The sequence below is a fragment of the Cuculus canorus genome, chromosome 24, assembly GCF_017976375.1.
Source record: "Cuculus canorus isolate bCucCan1 chromosome 24, bCucCan1.pri, whole genome shotgun sequence".
In the NCBI taxonomy this organism is placed as follows: domain Eukaryota; kingdom Metazoa; phylum Chordata; class Aves; order Cuculiformes; family Cuculidae; genus Cuculus; species Cuculus canorus.
Window position 1 is genome coordinate 1,258,796 of NC_071424.1, and position 19,610 is coordinate 1,278,405.

Below are 19,610 nucleotides of genomic sequence, written 5' to 3' on the forward strand. Positions count from 1 at the left end.
CTTCTAATACCTGAAGGGGCTACAAGAAAGCTGAGGGAGGGACTGTTTGCAGAGGTATATAGTGATGGGATGAGGGGCAATGGGTATGAACTGGAGAGGGGCAGAGTTAGACTGGACATAAGGAGGAGCTTCTTCACCATGAGGGCACCAAGACTGGAATGGGTTGCCCAGGGCAGTTGTGGTTGCCCCATCCTCGGAGGTGTTCAAGGCCAGGTTGGATGGGGCTTTGGGCTTTGAGGCCCTGATCCAGTGGCACATCACAGGGCGCTTGGAAGTCGATGATCTTTAAGGTCCCTTCCAACCCAAACTATTCTATGATTCTAATTAATTATTGATGGTGAGGTTTGATGTTTAACTAAGCCGTTCCGTGCTGTGCTGGAAGTCAGCTGAGGACAACCGACCCCATGTCCCTGGGATGAAGCATCCGCACGCTCCCCAGGGATCAGGACACGGAGGAGGCTCCCTCACACTGGGATATCCCACGTCTCCTCAAAAGCTGCTGTAGGGGTTCAGGAAAGCCGGGATGCTTTTACTCATTAATTCAGTCAGCACTGCCCGCTGCCGCTCTGCCTCCTCCGGGATCGCCCGACGAGGTGGGGTGAGCCAGGAGAGCCAGGGGGCATCCGCCTCCGTTCCTGCTGGGTGAGTCCTTAATCAGTCCCTGTTGAGTGCAACTGGGGTGTAACCAGTATGGAACTGGTGTGGAACTGGGGGTGTAACCAGTATGGAACTGGTGTGGAACTGGGGTGTAACCAGTATGGAACTGGTGTGGAACTGGGGGTGTAACCAGTAAGGAACCGGTGTGGAACTGGGGCTGTAACCAGTATGGAACCGGTGTGGAACTGGGGGTGTAAGCAGTATGGAACTGGTGTGGAACTGGGGGTGTAACCAGTGTGCGGCCCAGTGTGTAACCAGGTGTGTGACTGGTGTGCAATCCAGTGTGCAGCCTGGTGTGTAAATGGTGTGTAACTGGGTGCAAGTCAGCATGCGGCGTGGTGTGTAACCAGTGTGTAACTGGTGTGTAACTGGGTGCAAGCCAACGTGCAGCTGGGTGTGTAACCGGTGTGTAACGGGGGTGTAAGGCCGTCGCAGCCCCGTGCCGTGGGGTCTCGGGGGGCTCCCAGGGCGACGGTGTGGGGACAGCCCCTGGTTCCAGGGAGCCCCCCGGGCCCCATCCCCGCTGCAGCACTGCACCCCACTCGCCCTTTATATTTTAGGCTTTGCTGCCACCATCTGGAATGATTATTTTTTTATCACAAATTCGTTTTTACAGGTTTGAGTTTGAGTTAACAGTTTGAGTTAACTGCCCTGGTGTGCCCTGTGAGCGCCCACCCGGAGCAGCTGGTGGCTCTAAATTGGGGCAGTGCTGGCAGCTCATCCCGAATGCATCCCAGTGCTCGGCGCTGTGTCCCATGCTGGGAGCAGCTGGAAAATCGCTTCTTTGCAGCACACGTTCTGCTTTATTGCCTGTTTGCCCCATGTACCCCAGGGCACCAGGACAGCCTCGGGGAGCCCACGTGTGCACCATCCAACGGGGCTGAACACAGCCCTGGATGCGGATCCCGATCTGACATTGCCTCCCATCTCCGTTCCACAAGCAAGGCTGCGTGCTGGCCGGTGCTCAGCACCGTTTGCTCTTCCCAGAGTCCATCCCGGCTGCGAAGCCCAGCACGCCAGGGGATGGCTGCAACACTGGGAATTTTTTGCTCAAGCAGGAAGCTGAAGCATTTCCTCCTCCAGCCGCAGCTGACGCTTGCAGAGCGTGTTCTGCAATCCCATAGGTTTCTGTTCTCGGGCTGGGGAGGTGCCTCTCGCCACCTTGCAGCTCGCCATCTGTTTGCCCGTAGTTTGTTGCATCTGTCAGTGTTGCGCTGCCAGCTCCGACAGCTCCCAGCGCCAGGGAGGTTTTTTGGCAGCGCCAACAGCTCCATCCATGCGCAGACCTTCGCTCGACGCTGGTGAGGTAGGAGGCTGGCGGCTGCCTGCTAAGGGGAACGTCCCACAGGCGGCTTTCTCCCTGTGCGCCGCCAGGCGAGGATGGATGAACGCCGGAGCTTGGTGGTGGGGCTGGCTGAGGATGACCCATGTGCTTCCCCTCTTTGCAGCGGCACTGATGGAGATGCAGAGCACCCCAAACTACCTCTGGAGCACCGAGGACCTCCTGGGCCAGGGCGCCACAGCCTCCGTCTACAAAGCTCGCAACAAGGTGAGCGGGGGCGGGAAGGGGAGCGACCACCCCAAAGCCATGGCTCACCCCTTCCTCCTGCCCCGTGGTGCAGGGATGCCCGGGATGACCCCTGCTCGCCCTCCCAGGATCTTCTCGGTGTCAAGGGGCCACTTTGGGTTGTATTTTCACTTTTCATTTGGCTCCTTCCTTCCAGCTCAGGGCTGGGGTGGAGGGCAGCTTTTGGGGTGCTCGCAGCCGGGTCCTGCTGCCTGGTGCTCCCGTGCATCGCGGGAGGAAGAAGCTGTTTGCGGGGGAATGCCCAGAGGTTTTGAAAACCCCATCCTCAGCGATTTGCATATTTCATGCAAGTACTCGCAAGGTTGGAACAGAGACTCTCCGCCTCGCCGGGCTTTGAAGTTCATTGAGCAAACTGTCTCTGCACGGCGCAGGGCAGGAGAGGTGGTTTTGGGGGTGGTTTGGAAGCAGCCCTGTCCTGCAGAGAGCAGGCGGGGAGCTGCCAGCCTCTACCCGGCTATAAACCTTTTATGAAGCTGAATAAATACACCGCCCCGTAGCACACGGGCTTCGGGGACAGGAAGCAAAGGGAGGTGAATAAGAGCAGATTGCTTCTGCAGTGCAGGAAACGGAGCCTATGGGCTCAGAAACCATGTTTTACTGTCAGCGTGGTTTGCATCCCAAGCGGGATGTGGGAGCTGATGGAGCTGCATGGGATGTGGATGGTGTCACCTCCCATTTCCTTTTTTTCTCTTTTTCCTCTTTTCCCAGAAATCTGGGGAGCTGGTTGCTGTGAAGGTCTTCAATAACGCCAGCTACCTCCGGCCCCAGGAGGTCCAGTTGAGAGAGTTTGAGATGCTGAGGAAGCTGAACCATAAAAACATTGTTAAATTATTTGCCGTGGAGGAGACGGTAAGCGGGACCTCAGCTTGGAAACCTGCTGTGCCAATTGGACCGGTACCCACGGGAACTGGTCTGAGCTGCAGGAGGGGAGCAGTGGTCCTGGGCTGTCTTCTCCTCCCACCCCCCTCCAGCTCCACTCCAACCCTGGGAGCACTGGGGGCACTCGGTCACTGGGCTGGAGCATGGATGTAACCCGCTCTTGTCCTTGGCCAGGCATATAGCCCAGTGGAGCCGTTCTCCAGCGCTGGTTTGTCCAAGGAGGAGAATCCTAGGGACCCACCAAGTGAAGGATGGGACCTGGCCCTGCCTGGCAGGGGACGGGCCACCAGCTGGGACACGGGGCCAGCTGAGCCCTCACGGCTGCTCCCTGTTGCAGGGCAGCAGCAAGCAGAAGGTGCTGGTGATGGAGTACTGCTCAAGCGGCAGCTTGCTGAACGTGCTGGAAGACCCGGCGAACGCCTTTGGCTTGGCCGAGTCCGAGTTCCTGATCGTGCTGCAGAGTGTGGGTGAGCGCGGGGGCACCTGTGCCACCACCTGGGATGGCGAGCTCTGTGCCACCGCCAGCACAGCCTGGAGCTGAGAAGCTGTGGGATGGGGACCTCGCGGTGCTGGTGGGACCATGATAGGAGAGCATGACAGCAGTGCCCTACTATGGCTACAAAGATGATCAGAGGGATGGAGCACCTCCCATATGAGGACAGGCTGAGAGAGTTGGGGTTGTTCAGCCTGGAGAAGAGAAGGCTCCGGGCAGACCTTAGAGCGACTTTCCAGTACCTGAAGTGGCTACAAGAAAGCTGGAGAGGGGCTGTTTACAAAGGCTCATGGTGACAGGACGAGGGGCAATGGGGATAAACTGGAGAGGGGCAGATTTAGATTAAACATTAGGAAGAATTTCTTCATCATGAGTGTGGGGAGGCCCTGGCCCAAGTTTCCCAGAGCAGTGGTGGCTGCCCCATCCCTGGAGGAGTTCCAGGCCAGGTTGGATGGGGCTTGGAGCCCCTGAGCCAGTGGGAGGTGTCCCTGCCCATGGCAGGGGGATTGGAACTGGAAGGGCTTGAAGGTCCCTTCCAACTCAAATTGTTCTATGATTCTGTGTGCTCCCTTGTCCTCTCCATCCACCCAGTCATGTTGGTCCCCGTTTATGTGCAACCAACCCTGTCGCTTCTCCCCTCCTCGTCCCATCTCACCTTCCTACATTTAAACAAAACCCACTGGAGCAAAGTGCTGCAGCTCCATGCACGAAAACTCTCTTCCCACTTGTGCGTAGTGGCAGGGATGAACCACCTCCGCGAGAACGGCGTTGTCCACAGAGACATCAAACCCGGCAACATCATGCGGCTGATGGGGGAGGATGGGCAGAGCATCTATAAGCTGACGGATTTTGGAGCCGCCCGAGAGCTGGATGATGATGAAAAGTTTGTGTCTGTCTATGGAACAGAAGAATATCTCGTGAGTATGGATGTCACCACGCTGGTGGCCCCTGGGAGAAGGTGGTCCCTATCCTTCCATCCAACGGTTAGGTAACGTACAGAGAGCAGCAGTGACCTGGAGAACCCCAACGCACAGGGGCCACGTATTTTGAAGAGGGAGGGCTCAGCACTTTTGTTGTAGAGTTCCAGGCAATATTTTGTTTGGAGGATCCAGCAGTAGAAGAGGTCAAAGCAGTCAGTTTTCAATCCCAGCACCTGAGGCTTGATGCCCGCCGCAAACCCACTGGCCGTGATCGCAGCGCTGCTTTCTGCTTCATCCCTGCAGCACCCGGACATGTACGAGCGAGCGGTCCTGCGCAAGCCACAGCAGAAGGCGTACGGAGTCACCGTTGACCTCTGGAGCATCGGTGTCACCTTCTACCACGCTGCCACCGGCAGCCTCCCCTTCGTCCCCTTCGGGGGACCCCGCAGGAACAAGGAGATGATGTGGGTACCGCATCCGGCTGGGAGGGCTGGGTGGTGGGGAGGTGGGAGCGTGGCTGGTGGCCCTGGGGGCTGCAGGACAACCTGGCTGTGGCTTGGTGCCTGCCGGCAGCACCGTGTAACGGGGAGCTGTAGTTTACTGCTCACTGAATCTCGGGCAGCCCTGAAACACAGCCTGAGGCCAATTCCATGCTCTCTGCCGTACAGTGTCTGTGCACCATTTACCTCATTTGCCCTTAAAATGCATCGTCGTGACTTTGTGGTTAAGCAGCTGGAAGAGGAGGCAGGGTTAACGTCTGCTTGAAAGTTTTTGACTGTTTCTTGAACTATTTACCCCTTTGTATTTTTTTTTTCTCTCTGAATTATGTCTTTCCCAGCTCCTCCCTGCTCTGCCCTTTCCCTCATTGCTGAACCTGTTGTACCCAAATGGAGGTCCTTGGCTCATTTCACCTGTGAGCAATTCCCTTTTGCCAGGTACAAAATTACCACGGAGAAGCCCCCAGGAGCCATCGCAGGGGTCCAGAGGCAGGAGAACGGGAGCATCGAGTGGAGCTACGAGCTGCCCATCACCTGCCGGCTCTCCGTGTGAGTGTGCCTTTGCCGGGCTCAGCTCCCACTGCGCATCCCCTGTGCTGGCACTGCGGGAGAGGGAATCCCACCTCGGAGAGTGTGGGAAGCTTTAACGAGGCAGATGAGCTTTTAACCGGCAGGTTTTGCAGCTCTAGGACTGGGTCTTTGCTCTACAGCCAGGAGAGGGGGGTGCAAGCCAGGGCAGCGGCTCCATCACGCTGATGGCTCAGGCGCTGAAGAGGGTTTATGGGTCACTGGGTTTATGACTCGCGGTCGTGCCAGTCTGTGCAAACATCTCTTCTGTTGCTGCCGCAGGGGGCTGAAGGACCAGCTGATACCCATTTTGGCCAACATCCTGGAGGCCGACCAGGAGAAATGCTGGGGATTCGACCAGTTTTTTGCAGAAACCAATGACATTTTGCACAGGATGGTGGTCAACGTCTTCTCCCTGCAGCAGGCTTCCTCGCATCGCATCTACATCCACTCCTACAACACGTAAGGATGCCGAGGCTGGGTTAAAAGAGAGTCTGAGAACGGAGCTCAGGAGCCTCAGCCCTCATTTCAGTAGATAAATGTAGGGAGGAGCTCCTCTGCTCTGTGATTAAACCAGATTAAAGCAAACCGGGTTCAAACCAGCCTTTGCAGGGGAGTGCACTAACTGGGAGTTATCAGCTCCTGACATGGCACGTGGGTAACTCCAACGAGGTTGTTTGAGGGGCCCCGCTGACCCTCTGGGATGTTTTGCTCCAGAAGAGGGTGACAGGCTATTCAAGCGATAGAAATCTGGATGCTCACCTTGTTGCTTATCCCTCATCCTTTCATTTCTTTCCTATTTCAGTACCACCAAGTTTTTAGATGAGGTCTTCAGGCAAACAAATATAGTCCCTCACCATCAAGAATACTTTTTTGAAGGTCATCTCTACGAGTTGGATCCTAATCTACAAGCTCATAGTTTCTGCAGAACCACAGAGCACAACCCTCTGACCTTGCTGAGCACTGCTGAGCAACCAGAAGATGTGGTAGGAGTCAGATACAGAGATCGTGAGTACCATTGGCTTGGAGACTGGTCATGGCATGCAGGGTGGGTGCCAGAAGAGAGATTTGCTTAAATTATTATCCTAATGAGAGGTAATAATTTTAAGGTGAAAGAGGGGAGATTGAGATGACATCTTAGGGAGAAACGTATTGCTGTGAGGGTCTGGAGGCCCAGGTCACCAGAGCCGTGGTGGCTGCCCCATCCCTGGAGGGGTTCCAGGCCAAGTTGGATGGGGCTTGGAGCCCCTGATCCAGTGGGAGGTGGTTGGAACAAGATGGGCTTTGAGGTCCCTTCCAACCCAAACCATTCTGTCATTCTAAGTTTCTAATGGACTCAAACACAGAGCAGGAGGTGGAGGGGTTACGGTGTGAGAGCAGGATGAGTAGGTTTCAGGGCAGTTTTCCCCTGCTGAGTGCTGTTGCTCCTTGGCTTCCCACTACAGTGGGCTTTGCAGGTGGTTTGTGCTTTCATCCACATTTCCAAAAATATCTTGGCGAGCTGCTCTAAACCTTCAGCATTGGAGCTGCTCCTGTGCTTGAAATCCCGAGTGGCTGAGGGCTTTGCAAGGGTGGGTGTGAGATGTCCCTGTGGGTCTGCAGCTGCTGCTCAGGGGCTCCGGGTTGGCTCCCCAAATCACCGTGACTCCTGTCTGTCTTTCCAGCGGCACTTGAGTTTCCAAAGTTTGTCCCCCAGGTGGACGTGGTGGCCGACTGCAGCGCAGCCAAGGTAGGTGGGGGTGTCCGTGCGACCCTGGGGATCCCCAGCCACGGAGACGCAGCCGCCGGCAGTGCCCTTTGCTTTGCAGAGCGCGGTGGGTGCCGTGCACCAGACGCTGCGCATCGCCCTGGCCCTGCGGCGCTGCCGGGAGCTGCTGGCGAGAGGTCTCCATTGGGTGATGTGAGTGCCAGAGCCACTGCCATCACGGGCGGCGTGGGGGTCACCCCGTCCTCCCCAGCACCAAGAGCTTTGTGTGTCAGCAGTTCAACTGCTCGGGGGTTTCCAGCCCCCTCCAGAGAGCACAGGACCACCACGTACCCTCACAGAGTCCCGAGAGGGAGCCCAGCCCCATGGCCAACCATAGAATCATAGAATGGGTTGGGTTGGGAGGGACCTTAAAGATCATCCAGTTCCACCCCCTGCCATGGGCAGGGACATCCCGCTGGATCAGGGGCTCCAAGCCCCATCCAACCTGGCCTGGAACCCCTCCAGGGATGGGGCAGCCACAGCTTCCCTGGGCAACCTGGGCCAGGGCCTCCCCACTCTCATGGTAAAGAAATTCTTCCTAATGTCCAGTCTAACTCTGACCCTCTCCAGTTTGTGCCCGTTCCCCCTCATCCGATCACCACAAGCCTTTGTAAAGCTGGGGAGCATGTTTCGGATGGGCTATTTTCTCTCGTGGCAGTGGGGATCTGAAAACGGAGTGCTCGAGGATTTCGGAGCAGAGGAGAGGGGCTGTTTCCGTGCTTGCTTGCCTGCAGCTCACCGAGGTGAAGACTCACGTGCTGTAAGTGTGGCCGGGGCAGCTTTGCCGCTGTGGGGTTGCAGGCGCTGGTACTGCCCTGAGATAAGATATGGGACTCTCAAAGGTGTCTGAATAATCAGGAATAAGTAAAATTCCAGGAGTAAGCTGGTAGCTGGAAGGTAAGAGGCTTATTCGCTGTACGTGGGGACTGTGGGAAAGGAGCCACTGTGGCTGTTTCTCCTTTTTGCTTCGGTTTTAAACGATCGGTGCCTGATTCCCCAGATGGAGCCCTCGCTCCCTGGTTCCTGCTATGGGGTTTTCAGGCTGCCACAGCCCGTGAGCCGCAGAGTGAGTATGAGGAGGAGGCAGGGTTGTTACCATCAGCTGGTGGCAAAGGGAGAAAGAGCTGTTGCTGTCAGCTGAGTTAAAATAACGGGCAGGAGGGCATCAGCTGCCCCAGGTCTGCTCTGGGCTCTGGCCAGCGTTGCTGACCCTGCTCCCCCAAACAACCTCGGAGAGCCGAGCGTGGGGAGCATCGGGCAGGGAGGATGGCCGGCAGCCCATCGTGCTGCGTTCTCTGCGAGCCAGCATCCCACCAGACCACGCATCCATGAGACGTCCTTTATTGAAGAGGCTCCACGAACGGAGCATTCATCCAAGGCTGAATTACAGAGGAGCTCTGGGCTGTGCTCCCCACAGCTGATGCACCCATTCCCACTCAGAGAAAGCCGAACCCCTTTTATCTTAAGCAGCCCCCAGCTATTTTGTTTTCATTGCCGCTGTAGTGGGAAATCCTTTGCCACCGGTTGCTGTTCTTTTATTCTTTTTGGTTTAGCAAGTCTCTTAATTTCCAGTTCGTCTAAAAAGATAGGGACACAGCTCCCGCTGACTGCAGCCGGATCAGCGCGGGGCTGCAGTGCCGGGAGCTCTATTGCTGCAGCTGGGTGCTGCTGGCACCTCCTTCCCTTCCAACCCGATCTGGATCAGGTGCGTTTCTGCTGACTCAGCCAGCGTGCACCCCTCGGCGTGGGGCTCCCCCGCCAGCTGCAGGGAGGCACACAGCATCCGATCGGGCGTAAAGCTGGTGGGGATAAAACCAGCAATTTTGGAACAAATTGGTAACGACAGGGTGAGTTTTTAAAGGATCAGCACTTTGCATCATGTGGCTCCGATCCCATACCCCGAATGCAGATTTATTGTCCGAGCAACCCAGTTCCCGGCTCCCCCAGGGACGCTGCCTCCAGCACGGGATGCATTTCCTTTGCCCAGGTGATGGCTGCCTCTGCGTTATCATCTGCTTAAGGAATAGGTGTTTTCTGACTTTCCTCAGGTACGAGGCTGTTCCTGGAGGCAACCAGGTGCCGGCTCTGAAGGATGTGGCCACGGTGAAGACAAGGCTGCAAAAGGTGAGCCTCATGCAGGGCTGGGGAGCATCTGCAGCTGCAGACAGCACTGGGAGGGGACAACCCCAACCTCTTTATAAGACCCCTTTAGAAGTCTTGCGAGAAGCAGCTGAGGGTCCTGGTGCTGTTTAGTCTGAGAAGAGGAGGCTGAGAGGAGACCTTATTGCTCTCTACAGCTACCTGGAAGAAGATTGTAGAGTGGTGGGAGCTGGGCTCTTCTCCCCAGTGAGAGGGGACAGGACAAGGGGGAATGGCCTCAAGCTGCGCCAGGGGAGGGTCAGACTGGATATCAGGAAAAAAAATTTCACAGAAAGGGTCATTGGGCACTGTCAGAGGCTGAACAGGGAGGAGGTGGAGTCCCCATCCCTGGAGGGGTATAAAAGATGCATAGATGAGGTGCTCAGGGACACGGTTTCGTGGCAAACAGGAATGATTTGACTTTTCCAACCTGGTGATTCTATGATTCTCATCCCCCTCCACAGGTCACCGAGGAGCTCTCGCAGTGCTCCCACAACATCTTTAACTTCCAAGGGGTGCTGGATGGCATTTTGTCGGAACTGGTGAAGGACGGACAACACGTGCATGAAGACAAGAGGTTTGTAGAGACGGTTTTATCGAAATCCCTGCCAACGCTTTGCTCTTCTCGGCTGGATTGAGCAGACCTCAGTGCATGTTCCCAAAGAGCCGTGCACACCCCCCTCGTTGCAAACAGCGTTTAACAGCCCTGAACACACACGCCGAACACTGGGTGATGTCCCTGGCACAGACACGGGCAGCAGCAGTGTCCCCCACTCACAGCGCGTTTCGGTTTCACCCCAACCTCACCCCCTTCCTCCTGTGGGGCCCCACATCTCCTTCTCTCCCTCAATTTCAGCATCCGGCAGATTGAGTGCTGCCTGGAGAAGATGCAGCTGATCTACAAGCAGTTCAAGAAGGCCAGGATGGGTCTGCGTAAGTGATGGGAACAACAGCCCCGGGGACACGAGGTGTGGGGCTGCAGCAGGAACATCCCTGTGCTGTCACGGTGGAAAAATGAATCATAGAATCATGTAATTATTTCAGTTTGCTGGGTTTTGCCATCATTCCTGTACCATGAGAATTATCCCAGGGGCTGCAGCCCTGAAAAGCCCCTTGAATGATCTCTGTGTGTTGTGAAATGCTGAATTGCCCGTGACTGAAGCAAGCTGGCTTCTGCTTGCACACATCTCCTCTCCTTTCATCAAGTTGCACCAGGGGAGGTTTAGTTTGGATATTAGAAAATATTACTGCACTGAAAGGGTTGTCAAGCACCGGAAGGGTCTGCCTGGGGTGGAGTCTCCATCCCTGGAAGGGTTAAATAGCCGTGACACTTCAGGACATGGTTTAGTCATCATGATGGGGTTGGGCTGACGGTTGGACTGGGTGAGCTCAGAGGTCTTTTCCAGCCTTAATGATTCTATGATTCCATGGTTTATCTGGTTATGAACAGGAAAACGTGATGACCACTGTCTTTTTCCCCCAGGGCTGAGCTACAATGAGGAACAAATACACAAGCTGGATAAGTGAGTCCCAACCCTCTCCCTTTCCTGGCACCCACCCCACGCTGCGGCCAGGCAGGTCTTTGGTGTTTCCAATTGAATCCCAAGGGGATGTAAACTGTTCCTGGGTCACTGGCGTTGAGACAGGGCACCTGTAAGTGGCTTCTGTGGTGGTTCATGGATACAGGAGCTCTCACAGCAAAGCTTCCAAGCTACGAGCTGTTTTAGATGAAGATGTAAAGAAATCTCTGCCAATCTGGGGAGAAGGAGTTGCTGTTGGGCCAAATCCTTGCATGAAACCATGAGGAATAAGCACATTTCAGGCTATTGCTCCGTCTTACTCCGTTCGTGGTCATGGATTTATTGAGAGGCTGATTTAGGAAGTGTTTGTGCTTTCATATCTGCTCAACTTACTGTGGGAGTAAAGTGTGTGATGGCTTTTGTACCTCCTTTCGGTTTCCAGTGAAACAAGGGGAATTTAACAGGGACAAGATAAACAATGCACGCTTTGATATATACCAGGGATGGTGACATTTAACACATTTGACATTAATTTATCTTTATCAATCTTCAGTTCAACCTTGGCCACTTGCCTTAAACTCCAAGGCAAAAGCTTCTTGGGGATGGCAGCCAGGGCACCCCTGCCTGCATCCCTCTGCCCCCCAAAACCTCCCTCTCCATCATAATTCAGTATTGTTTTCTTTATAACACGGGCGCAACATTAATTACTGCACATCCAGTCCCTCTTTCTCCACTCGGGAGTCAGCTTCAGATCTCCTGCCGTGCGAACCGTGACATTCATTTTCATACATTGAAAGAGATAACAGTGTTCTCTGGTTTTTTTCCTGGGTTTAGGGTGAACTTAGGGCATCTGGCCAGGAAGGTTCTGGTGATTTTCCAGGAAGACTGTGTCCAGCAGTACCAGGAGGCGCTGGCCCTCCACAGCAGCAGGATGAGGTACCAGTCCCTTCCCGCATTGGAAGCTCTGGCTTTCAGACCCTGGTGGGGATGGGAGAGGGGCAACGACCAAGCCAAGGACCAGGGCTTCTCAATGCTCTCTGTTATCAACCGAGTGCTGGGATGCAGATAGAGATGATGATACCGGCAACTGCTGCCGAGGGACTCGTAATAGGGGTAATAAGACCTTAAAGAAGCATCTCTGTGTGACTGGTGGAGCTCCTGCTGTGTACGCCGGTTCTTACCCCCTGCCACGTGTTTCTGCCCTGCCGTTTGAAGGAGGTTTTATAAATAGCTCCCTGAATTTGCAGCTTGACTTCGAGCAGCTGGTTCCCTCGCTCTCTGAGGGGGAAGAGGTTATTTTATCAGGACAAAATTGCTATTGAGACAGAGAGATCTACTTATTAAGCGTGATTTTTCTGTTAAGCGGTGTTTGGGGAATAATACAAAGGGCAAATTACCTCGCGGTGATTGAGCACAATCCGCTGCCTGTCGCAGCTGCAAGGAGCAGGGGGAGGCACTCAGGGGAAGAGGATGTTGCAGAAATTGGATTTTATGGCAAGGTTGCTTTTAGAGAGCAGCATTCATTGCCCTGGACTGCCAGTGTGAGAGAATGATTGTCTGTAATGCCTTAGAATTAAATCCGGCTTTTGAGCTGGACTCTATTTCTGATATGGAGTAGTCCTGCATAGGATTTACTGGAGAGGGGGATTTCTAGGCTAGAAATTTGTCTGAGATGCTCAGGAATGGGCCAGGAGCAGCGGGCAATGTCTGCCCTGTCCTACTTCGCCCTGTCCTGCCCCATCCCTGCCTTCTCCTCTTCCCAGCCGGAGGTTTCCACGCTGCGATCCCTCACCCACAGGCAGGTTTGTCTTAGGGAGCAGAAGCTGTTGCTCACAGTCCCTTCGTGCCGTGTCCCACCACAGGGCGGTGAAATCTCCTCTTGGTTCAGTGGGAATTTTGTCTCAGGGTGAGATTCCTGTCTGCGTGTAGACCCCCACCGGATCCGTGCAGCGCAGGAGCCCATTCTGCGCTAAAGCAAAGCTTTCACCTTTGCTCGCAGGGAGGAAAGAAAAAGCTCCTTTGTGTTTTTCTGGAGTATTTTTGTATCTGTTTTTCTGTCCTTAGGAAGAAGACATCATGACTCACAACTGGATATTTTTAATTTATTGTTACTTCAGTTTTAATTGTCCTGGTTTGAGTCTCTTCCTGCTAGGGTTTGTGGTGCGCTGCCTGTTTGTCTCGGGGCTGGAGGTGGATCGTTCACCTGAAATATTCCTTCCTTTTTTGTCTTTTGAAAGCCAAACCAAACCTTTTTTTATACCACTCATGGTGTGCCTGGCACCTCCGCCCTGGGGCCCCTCGCCCTGGCAGGAACAGGGCAAGCAGTCTCCCAGAAAGTCCCAAGTGGATTCACAGCTGAGGCGGGGGCAGAGCAGAGGGACATTGGCCACACCGCCCCCCAACAAAGCCCCCTGAGATGCTGCCTGCTTTGGCCTTTGGGGTCGACAGTGCTGCCTGCAGAGAGACTGTCCCCAATGCGCGCTCCAGGGGGAACTTTTCTGGCCTTCTTATGGTTGAAATGTGCAAGGAGAATGTGGGAAAAGTAGTGGAGTCACCATCTCTGGAGGCGTTCAAAAGCGAGTAGACGTGGTGCTTAGGAACATGACTTAGTCGGCTCGGTGGGGTTGGGCTGATGGTTGGACTGGATGAGCTTAGAGACCTTTTCCAACCTGAATGATTCCATGATTCTATGAAAAAGGAATGGAAACGCAGGAGCCTTTTTGAGTAGATGCTCAGCCCTCCAGAGGGGACAGGCAGCAGCGATGGGTTTGAGCTGTCTCTCATATAAGCAACACTTTCCCTAATTAATTTGCTATTAGTGTTGTTAGGATAACCTCGCCTACGGTGGCTATTAGCAGAGCTGCAGCCCTAATTACAGTGCTGCTGTGATTCATTTGCTTTCCTTCAGGATTTTAATTTAGATCCAGAATGGTTTGCAGAGAGCAGTACAGAATTAAAACACAAAGCATCATCACGATCCACGCTGCTGCCAAACATTGACTGGGAATTTTGTCATCGTTTTTCTTTCTAGGAAAGTTTGTGAGATAAAGAAGCATCTGAAGAGGTTCAGCAACCACATCAGCGCCTGCAGCGTGGAGATGATGGAGTGCCAGGACTGCCTGCAGAGCGTAGGTGCCCACAGATGCTGCTGCACAGCTTTTCCCTGCTTCCAAATAATGCTGTGGCTCCTCTCTCCCAGCACCAACTGCGTGTGTTAAGCAGGGAAACACAGGAGTGGTTTTAAACAACTTGCTGCAGCTCTTTGTGGGTGATCCACACTGGAGATGGGAGGTTTACCCATCTCTGTGCAGAGCAAGGGATGGGTAACCCTATGGCAGGGGCTCCCCTGGTCTCGATGACTGCCCGGCTGCTGAATCTGTACCCAACGGGCAGGAGAAGGTAGTGGATAAGGTGATGCTTCACTCCCAGCTCTCATGATGATAGATGCTCTGGTCCTTTGGATATTTTCTTTGTCCTGCAGAGGTGGATGTGCTGGCTGTGACTTCACAGGTGTCATTTCTGGGAGTGCTTTGCCCCAGGGGTGGGCACGCTGCTCTCGTAGGGCTGCAGGGAGAACCCCGGGGCTCGGACACCTGCGGGAGGGCTGCCAAGTCTCTCCCTCTCTGCAGGCTCTGGACAGGGTTCTCCAGATGGAGAAATGGAGTTTGGCCACAGCTCCTCTTGCACCTTCACCCGTCCAGCTGACCCAGGCACGCCAGGAGATGGCTTTTCGGTGAGTCTTTTGGAAGAGAGCTCTGCAATGGTTTTCTTCAGCGGGATGAGGGAAGGGATGGTTGCCTTGCTCTTCGGTGCTGGTGAGGCTGCAACCCAAATCCTGGGCTCAGTTTGGGGCCCCTCAGTACAAGAAAGACATTGAGGGTCTGGAGCACATTCGGAGAAGGGAACAGAACTGGAGGAGGGTCTGGAGCCCAGGGGTTCTGAGAGCAGCTGAGGGACCTGGGGCTGTTTATCCTGGAGAAGAGGAGGCTGAGGGGAGACCTCATCGCTCTCTGCAGTTACTGAAAGAAGGCTGTGTTGAGGTGGGTGTGAGGCTCTTCTCCCAAGTGACAAGTGATAGGATGAAAGGAAATGGCCACAAGTCACACCAGGGAGGTTTATATTGGATATTAGGAACAATTCCTTTACTGACAGAGTGGTGAAGCCCTGGCAGAGGCTGCCCAGGGCAGCGGTGGAGTCTCCATCCCTGGAGGGATTTAAAAGCCACGTGGATGTGGTGCTTAGGGATGCGGTTTGGTGGTGGAGTTGGCAATTTGAGGTTCACAGTTGGAGTCTATGATCTTAAAGGCCTTTTCCAACCTAAACGGATCTATGAATCTATTCTGATTCCACTGCTGCACACACCATGGCCCTGCTGGGTGCAATCCCTGCTCAGTGACCCGTGGGGCATCCCTGCCAGCTCAACCAGCCCTTGTGCAGGAGGTGCTCCTGCAGGGAGCGGGAGGCTGAGCAGCAAGGGGGTAAGAGGCTGCTTATGTCCCTGGCAGAATGCAGGAGCTCCTGGAGCAGATGAGGTCAGTAACTTGCGATCTCCAGTTCAACAACAGCATCATCGAGCGGTGAGTAAGAGCACTTAGAGACTGAATCCTGCCCCCAACAGAAAAACATGCCCACGCTGTGGTGGTGGGTCTGGGTGGGCTTCCTTAGAGCCCAGGAATGAGCTCCAGCGTGGGGAGCTGTACCAAACGCAACCACAGCTTCTCCTGGGCTGCTTCACACAGGGGCTTTACCAGCATCAAATTTTCATCGTGATCTGGCAGCAGAAGTGAGGTTGTCTTTCTTGGGAGTTTAAGCATGATCTTCTGCAAATGCTATGTCATGTCTACACCCTCTTTCCAGCCCTCTTTTTTTTCTGTGCTGCTCTTTCCTGGCAGCCTCTGACTGCCATGAAGAAGTGGATGCTTTCTGTTTCTGGACGAAACCGTGCAAACCCCAGCATCTTACTGCTGAGTTTCTTCCTCTGCAACCTCTTTTTGAGGACCTTAATTCAAATCAGCAATATGGACATGCCTATCAAAACGTCAAAGAGTTTCAGATCAGATTTTAAAGGAAAAAAAGAGATCAGCGATTCCCTCAGCCCTGTTTTTATAGCACCAGCTGTGCTGTGGGAGCATGTCCACGGCGAATAAGGGGATAAGGAGAGGGCTGATACGCTTTCACTGTGAAGAGCTCATCCCAAGAGATGCTGGAATGAGCCCAGAGTTTGGTGTCCAGTTTGGGACACTCAGGTGACCCTTCTCCAGCTTGAAGCCTTTGGTTTTGTTCCCACAGGTTAAGCGGGGCTGCCCCCACTCCTGGTCTTTGAGAGACGTGGTGAATTTGCAGCAACTGAAGCAAACCGCTGCCCACAGCAGGGAGCACTGACAGCACTTCGGGTCCAGAGCGATGGAGACATTCACCGTTCGTGTTGGAGGAGCTCTCAGTGTCCTGCCTCTCTGCTCCAGCACTTTTGTGCGGTTCACCAGCATCAGCTTTGAGTGCCTTGTGAGCCTTGTGCCTTGGAAAATTTGAACAGACGTTGTAGCGGGTTTTTAATTTCCTTTTAAAAAGTGCTTGAAGGACTTCATCTTTTCCTAGCTTCCACGTCCGATGATGAAGAGGAAGAGGTGAGACGGATGCATTATGTTTTGCCCTCTTATTCATTTAGGGATTACTCCCACTTTTAACGTACTTCTGCTCCCTGAGGCTTTGTGGAGTAAGGCAGGAGGGATGCTGTATGTGATGGATGAGAGACCAGATGTGACCCCAGGAGACCACAGCCTGGGGAAGGCAGGAGCTGCAGATCTCTGCCCTCCAGCTCCAGGGCTTCGCTTCCAGCCCAGCTCCGCATTTGTGCTGCTGCTGGAGGTGGGAATGGGAAGCAGAGGGAAACTTCTCTTTTTTGATCCATTTCTATAAACATAACTGCGTTCTGTGTTTGCGCACATCGGGCACGTGTGCCTTCTCCAAACAATCCTCTACTGAAGCTGCTCCTCCATCTGCTGAACCTGGGGGTGCTACCGAAAACCAAGGCAAAATCCAGATTAAAAGGCTCCCGTGAGTCCTCCTCAGGCACAGCTCTGCAAAAGAAAGTGAGGATATTTCTTTTTCTTTTAGGTGAAAGATGAAAAGAAACTCCAAGTTGCCCCCCTGCCATTAAACATGCGCTCTTTGGTGGAGATGACAGCAGCCGAGGGGCAGAGCTGGGACAGGGATGTGTGGGACCCGAGCGTGTGCTCTGGGGGGCTGTGGGCGATTGGAGCTGCCCTAGGAAAGGCGTGCACCGCGCTTCGCTCCCGTGGCACTCACAAGAAATAGGATGGAGGGGAATTACATTATCCCCCACCTCATTGCCCCACAGGAATCACACCAAGAGCTGTGGAAGGTCTCCGACGCTCTGCATGGGGGCTGTACCCATCCCTTTGTTGGGGTGGGTATTACGCTCCCAATTTCCCACTGTTTTCTGACCTTGGGTTTTAAGAGGAGCTGTAATCCTCCAGTTATCGGCTGAGTCAGCTGCTCGGCAGCCGCAGCGTGCGGAGCAGCGATACGGGAGGCTGGGGTCTCGGCGGTGTGAGCATTAGATGGTATCAAGGAGCTCTTTGTGGGAAGAGCCAGATGCGCCGCTCCTTCATCCACCTCTTGCTGCCTGTCCCCAGCATGATTTATGGGTTGTCACCCAGATGCCACATCCCGTGGTGCAGCAGAGAGGAACACCATCCCCAGGCCCCCAGCCAGGCTCCGACACAGCTATTTACACCTGGGAGGCTCCTGCCAGCCTTGCCTTGGCTCTTCCCCCCTCCGTGGCATGCACCAGCGCAAATACGCATCAATCAGCGCCCTGGGCTCCCCGGAGAGCCCCTGCACCCCAAACCCTCACCCTGGGACAGGACACAGCGCTGCTGAGGCTCACAGTGGCAGCAGATGGCCAAGCAAAGCTCACATCCCTTTGCCCCTGTGGTCCGCAGGGTGGGAGGAAGGAATGATTCGTTCCTGTGCCCCACGTAAAACCCTTCGCTCTGTGTTTGCCTGGTTTCTACTCGTGTGCAAACCTGGGCTGGCTGCTGGGGTTAAAGCAGGTTGGAGCAGGGATCGGGAAGCCGGGACTTTGGCAGCACCGGCAGAAAGAAAATTCAAGGATGAGGGACTCGCTGCACCTCCCAGGGACTGATGGTGCATCTGGAAGGAGAGGTTGGGCCATCATCTGGGCACGCAAACGTCTCTGACTCAGCAGCAGGGATGCTCAGTGCCTGCCCGGACCTGTCCCTTGGCAGAAAACTAAACACCCGACTCTGCCCTTCACCTTCCCTCCACTTTCTTTTCCAGCCCCTTTTCTGGAAGCGACAAACATTATCTAAACCAAAACCTCGAGTTTGAGCCTGCCGTGGCTTTTCAGGGCACCTGGAGGTCCTGTCCACCCCCCGGGAGCCGGGATGTTCGTTATCTGACGGTGCCCAGAGGCAGAGCTGCAGCAAGGACACGGCGAGGGGGTCCCTGCCGTGGGTGCTCCATGGGTGACACCAAACATTTGTAACTTCTGGGATGGAAGGCTGCAAAGATGATCCGAGGGCTGGAGCACCTGTGCTAGGAGGACAGGCTGAGGGAGTTGGGGTTGTTCAGCCTGGAGAGGAGAAGGCTGCAGGGAGACCTTAGAGCAGCTTCCAGCGCTGAAAGGGGCTCCAGGAAAGCTGGGAAGGGACTTTTTACAAGGGCATGGAGTGATAGAACGAGGGGAAATGGCTTTAAATGGGAAGGGAGGAAGATTTAGATTAGACATAAGGAAGAAATTCTTCATGATGAGGGTGGTGAGGCCCTGGCCCAGGATGTCCAGAGCAGTGGTGGCTGCCCCATCCCTGGAGGGGTTCAAGGCCAGGTTGGATGGGGCTTGGAGCCCCTGAGCCAGTGGGAGGTGGGACGGAATGGGCTTTGAGGTCCCTTCCAACCCAAACCATTGTATGTAAGGCAAAATAGCGCCTCCCTGGAGCTGATCATCCTGCTGGAGCGCGGTCCAGAGTCTGGGTGAGGGAGCAAAACGAGCAAGGAGTGGCAGCTCCAGGGCTGTGCTGGCTTTGCTTTCTTGCAAGAACAGGTCAGGAGCTCCCCCGCCCAGGAAACCTTCCTGAGCAGAACTTGGCACTAACTATTCCCATTAATTTTAATTGTAAAAACCAACATCCTGACTGTTGAACTCAAACTGTAGGAGAGGTGGAACTAAGCCACCGTGTAAAAGATTTTCTCCTTCAAATGACTTTCTAGGATTCTCCTAGTTTTATAATGGACTTCTATTTTTAATCTGACTTGAATTCACCGACAGCCCCTGTAGGAACAAGGCAGGGAGCCCAGGCGGAGTCTCCTGCCGCACTTCCTCGGCTTCAGCGGAGCTGCGCTGATTCGTACCAGCTAAGCGTTGGACCTGGAACACGTTTGGCTTCAAGAAAAAGGGATTTAATTCTTGGCAGGAAATAAAAAGGGTTTTTGCTAATAGCCCTTGTCATGCTTAAACTGCCATAACGCAGCAGCTGCAGCGGGGACTCCCGGAATCCAAATGGAACAGGGATTTTCCTGCCAACGTTAATTAAGGTTGGGTGGGGTTTTTTTTCCCTCCC

General features: G+C 54.3%; 1 protein-coding gene across 1 annotated transcript; it reads left to right on the top strand.

Annotated features, from left to right (window-relative positions):
* Positions 1-392: 392 nt before the first annotated feature.
* Positions 393-18,347, top strand: IKBKE (inhibitor of nuclear factor kappa B kinase subunit epsilon). The gene is made up of 21 exons (XM_054087846.1): positions 393-642; positions 2,106-2,206; positions 2,954-3,094; positions 3,462-3,591; positions 4,353-4,534; positions 4,841-5,001; positions 5,473-5,583; positions 5,884-6,063; positions 6,407-6,609; positions 7,266-7,330; positions 7,410-7,501; positions 8,007-8,108; positions 9,397-9,472; positions 9,952-10,064; positions 10,344-10,420; positions 10,971-11,010; positions 11,842-11,943; positions 14,039-14,135; positions 14,637-14,740; positions 15,513-15,584; positions 16,297-18,347. Exons 2-21 carry the CDS (start codon positions 2,114-2,116, stop codon positions 16,328-16,330), a joined length of 2,175 nt encoding a protein of 724 aa, XP_053943821.1. The 5' UTR covers positions 393-642; positions 2,106-2,113; the 3' UTR covers positions 16,331-18,347.
* Positions 18,348-19,610: the final 1,263 nt, after the last annotated feature.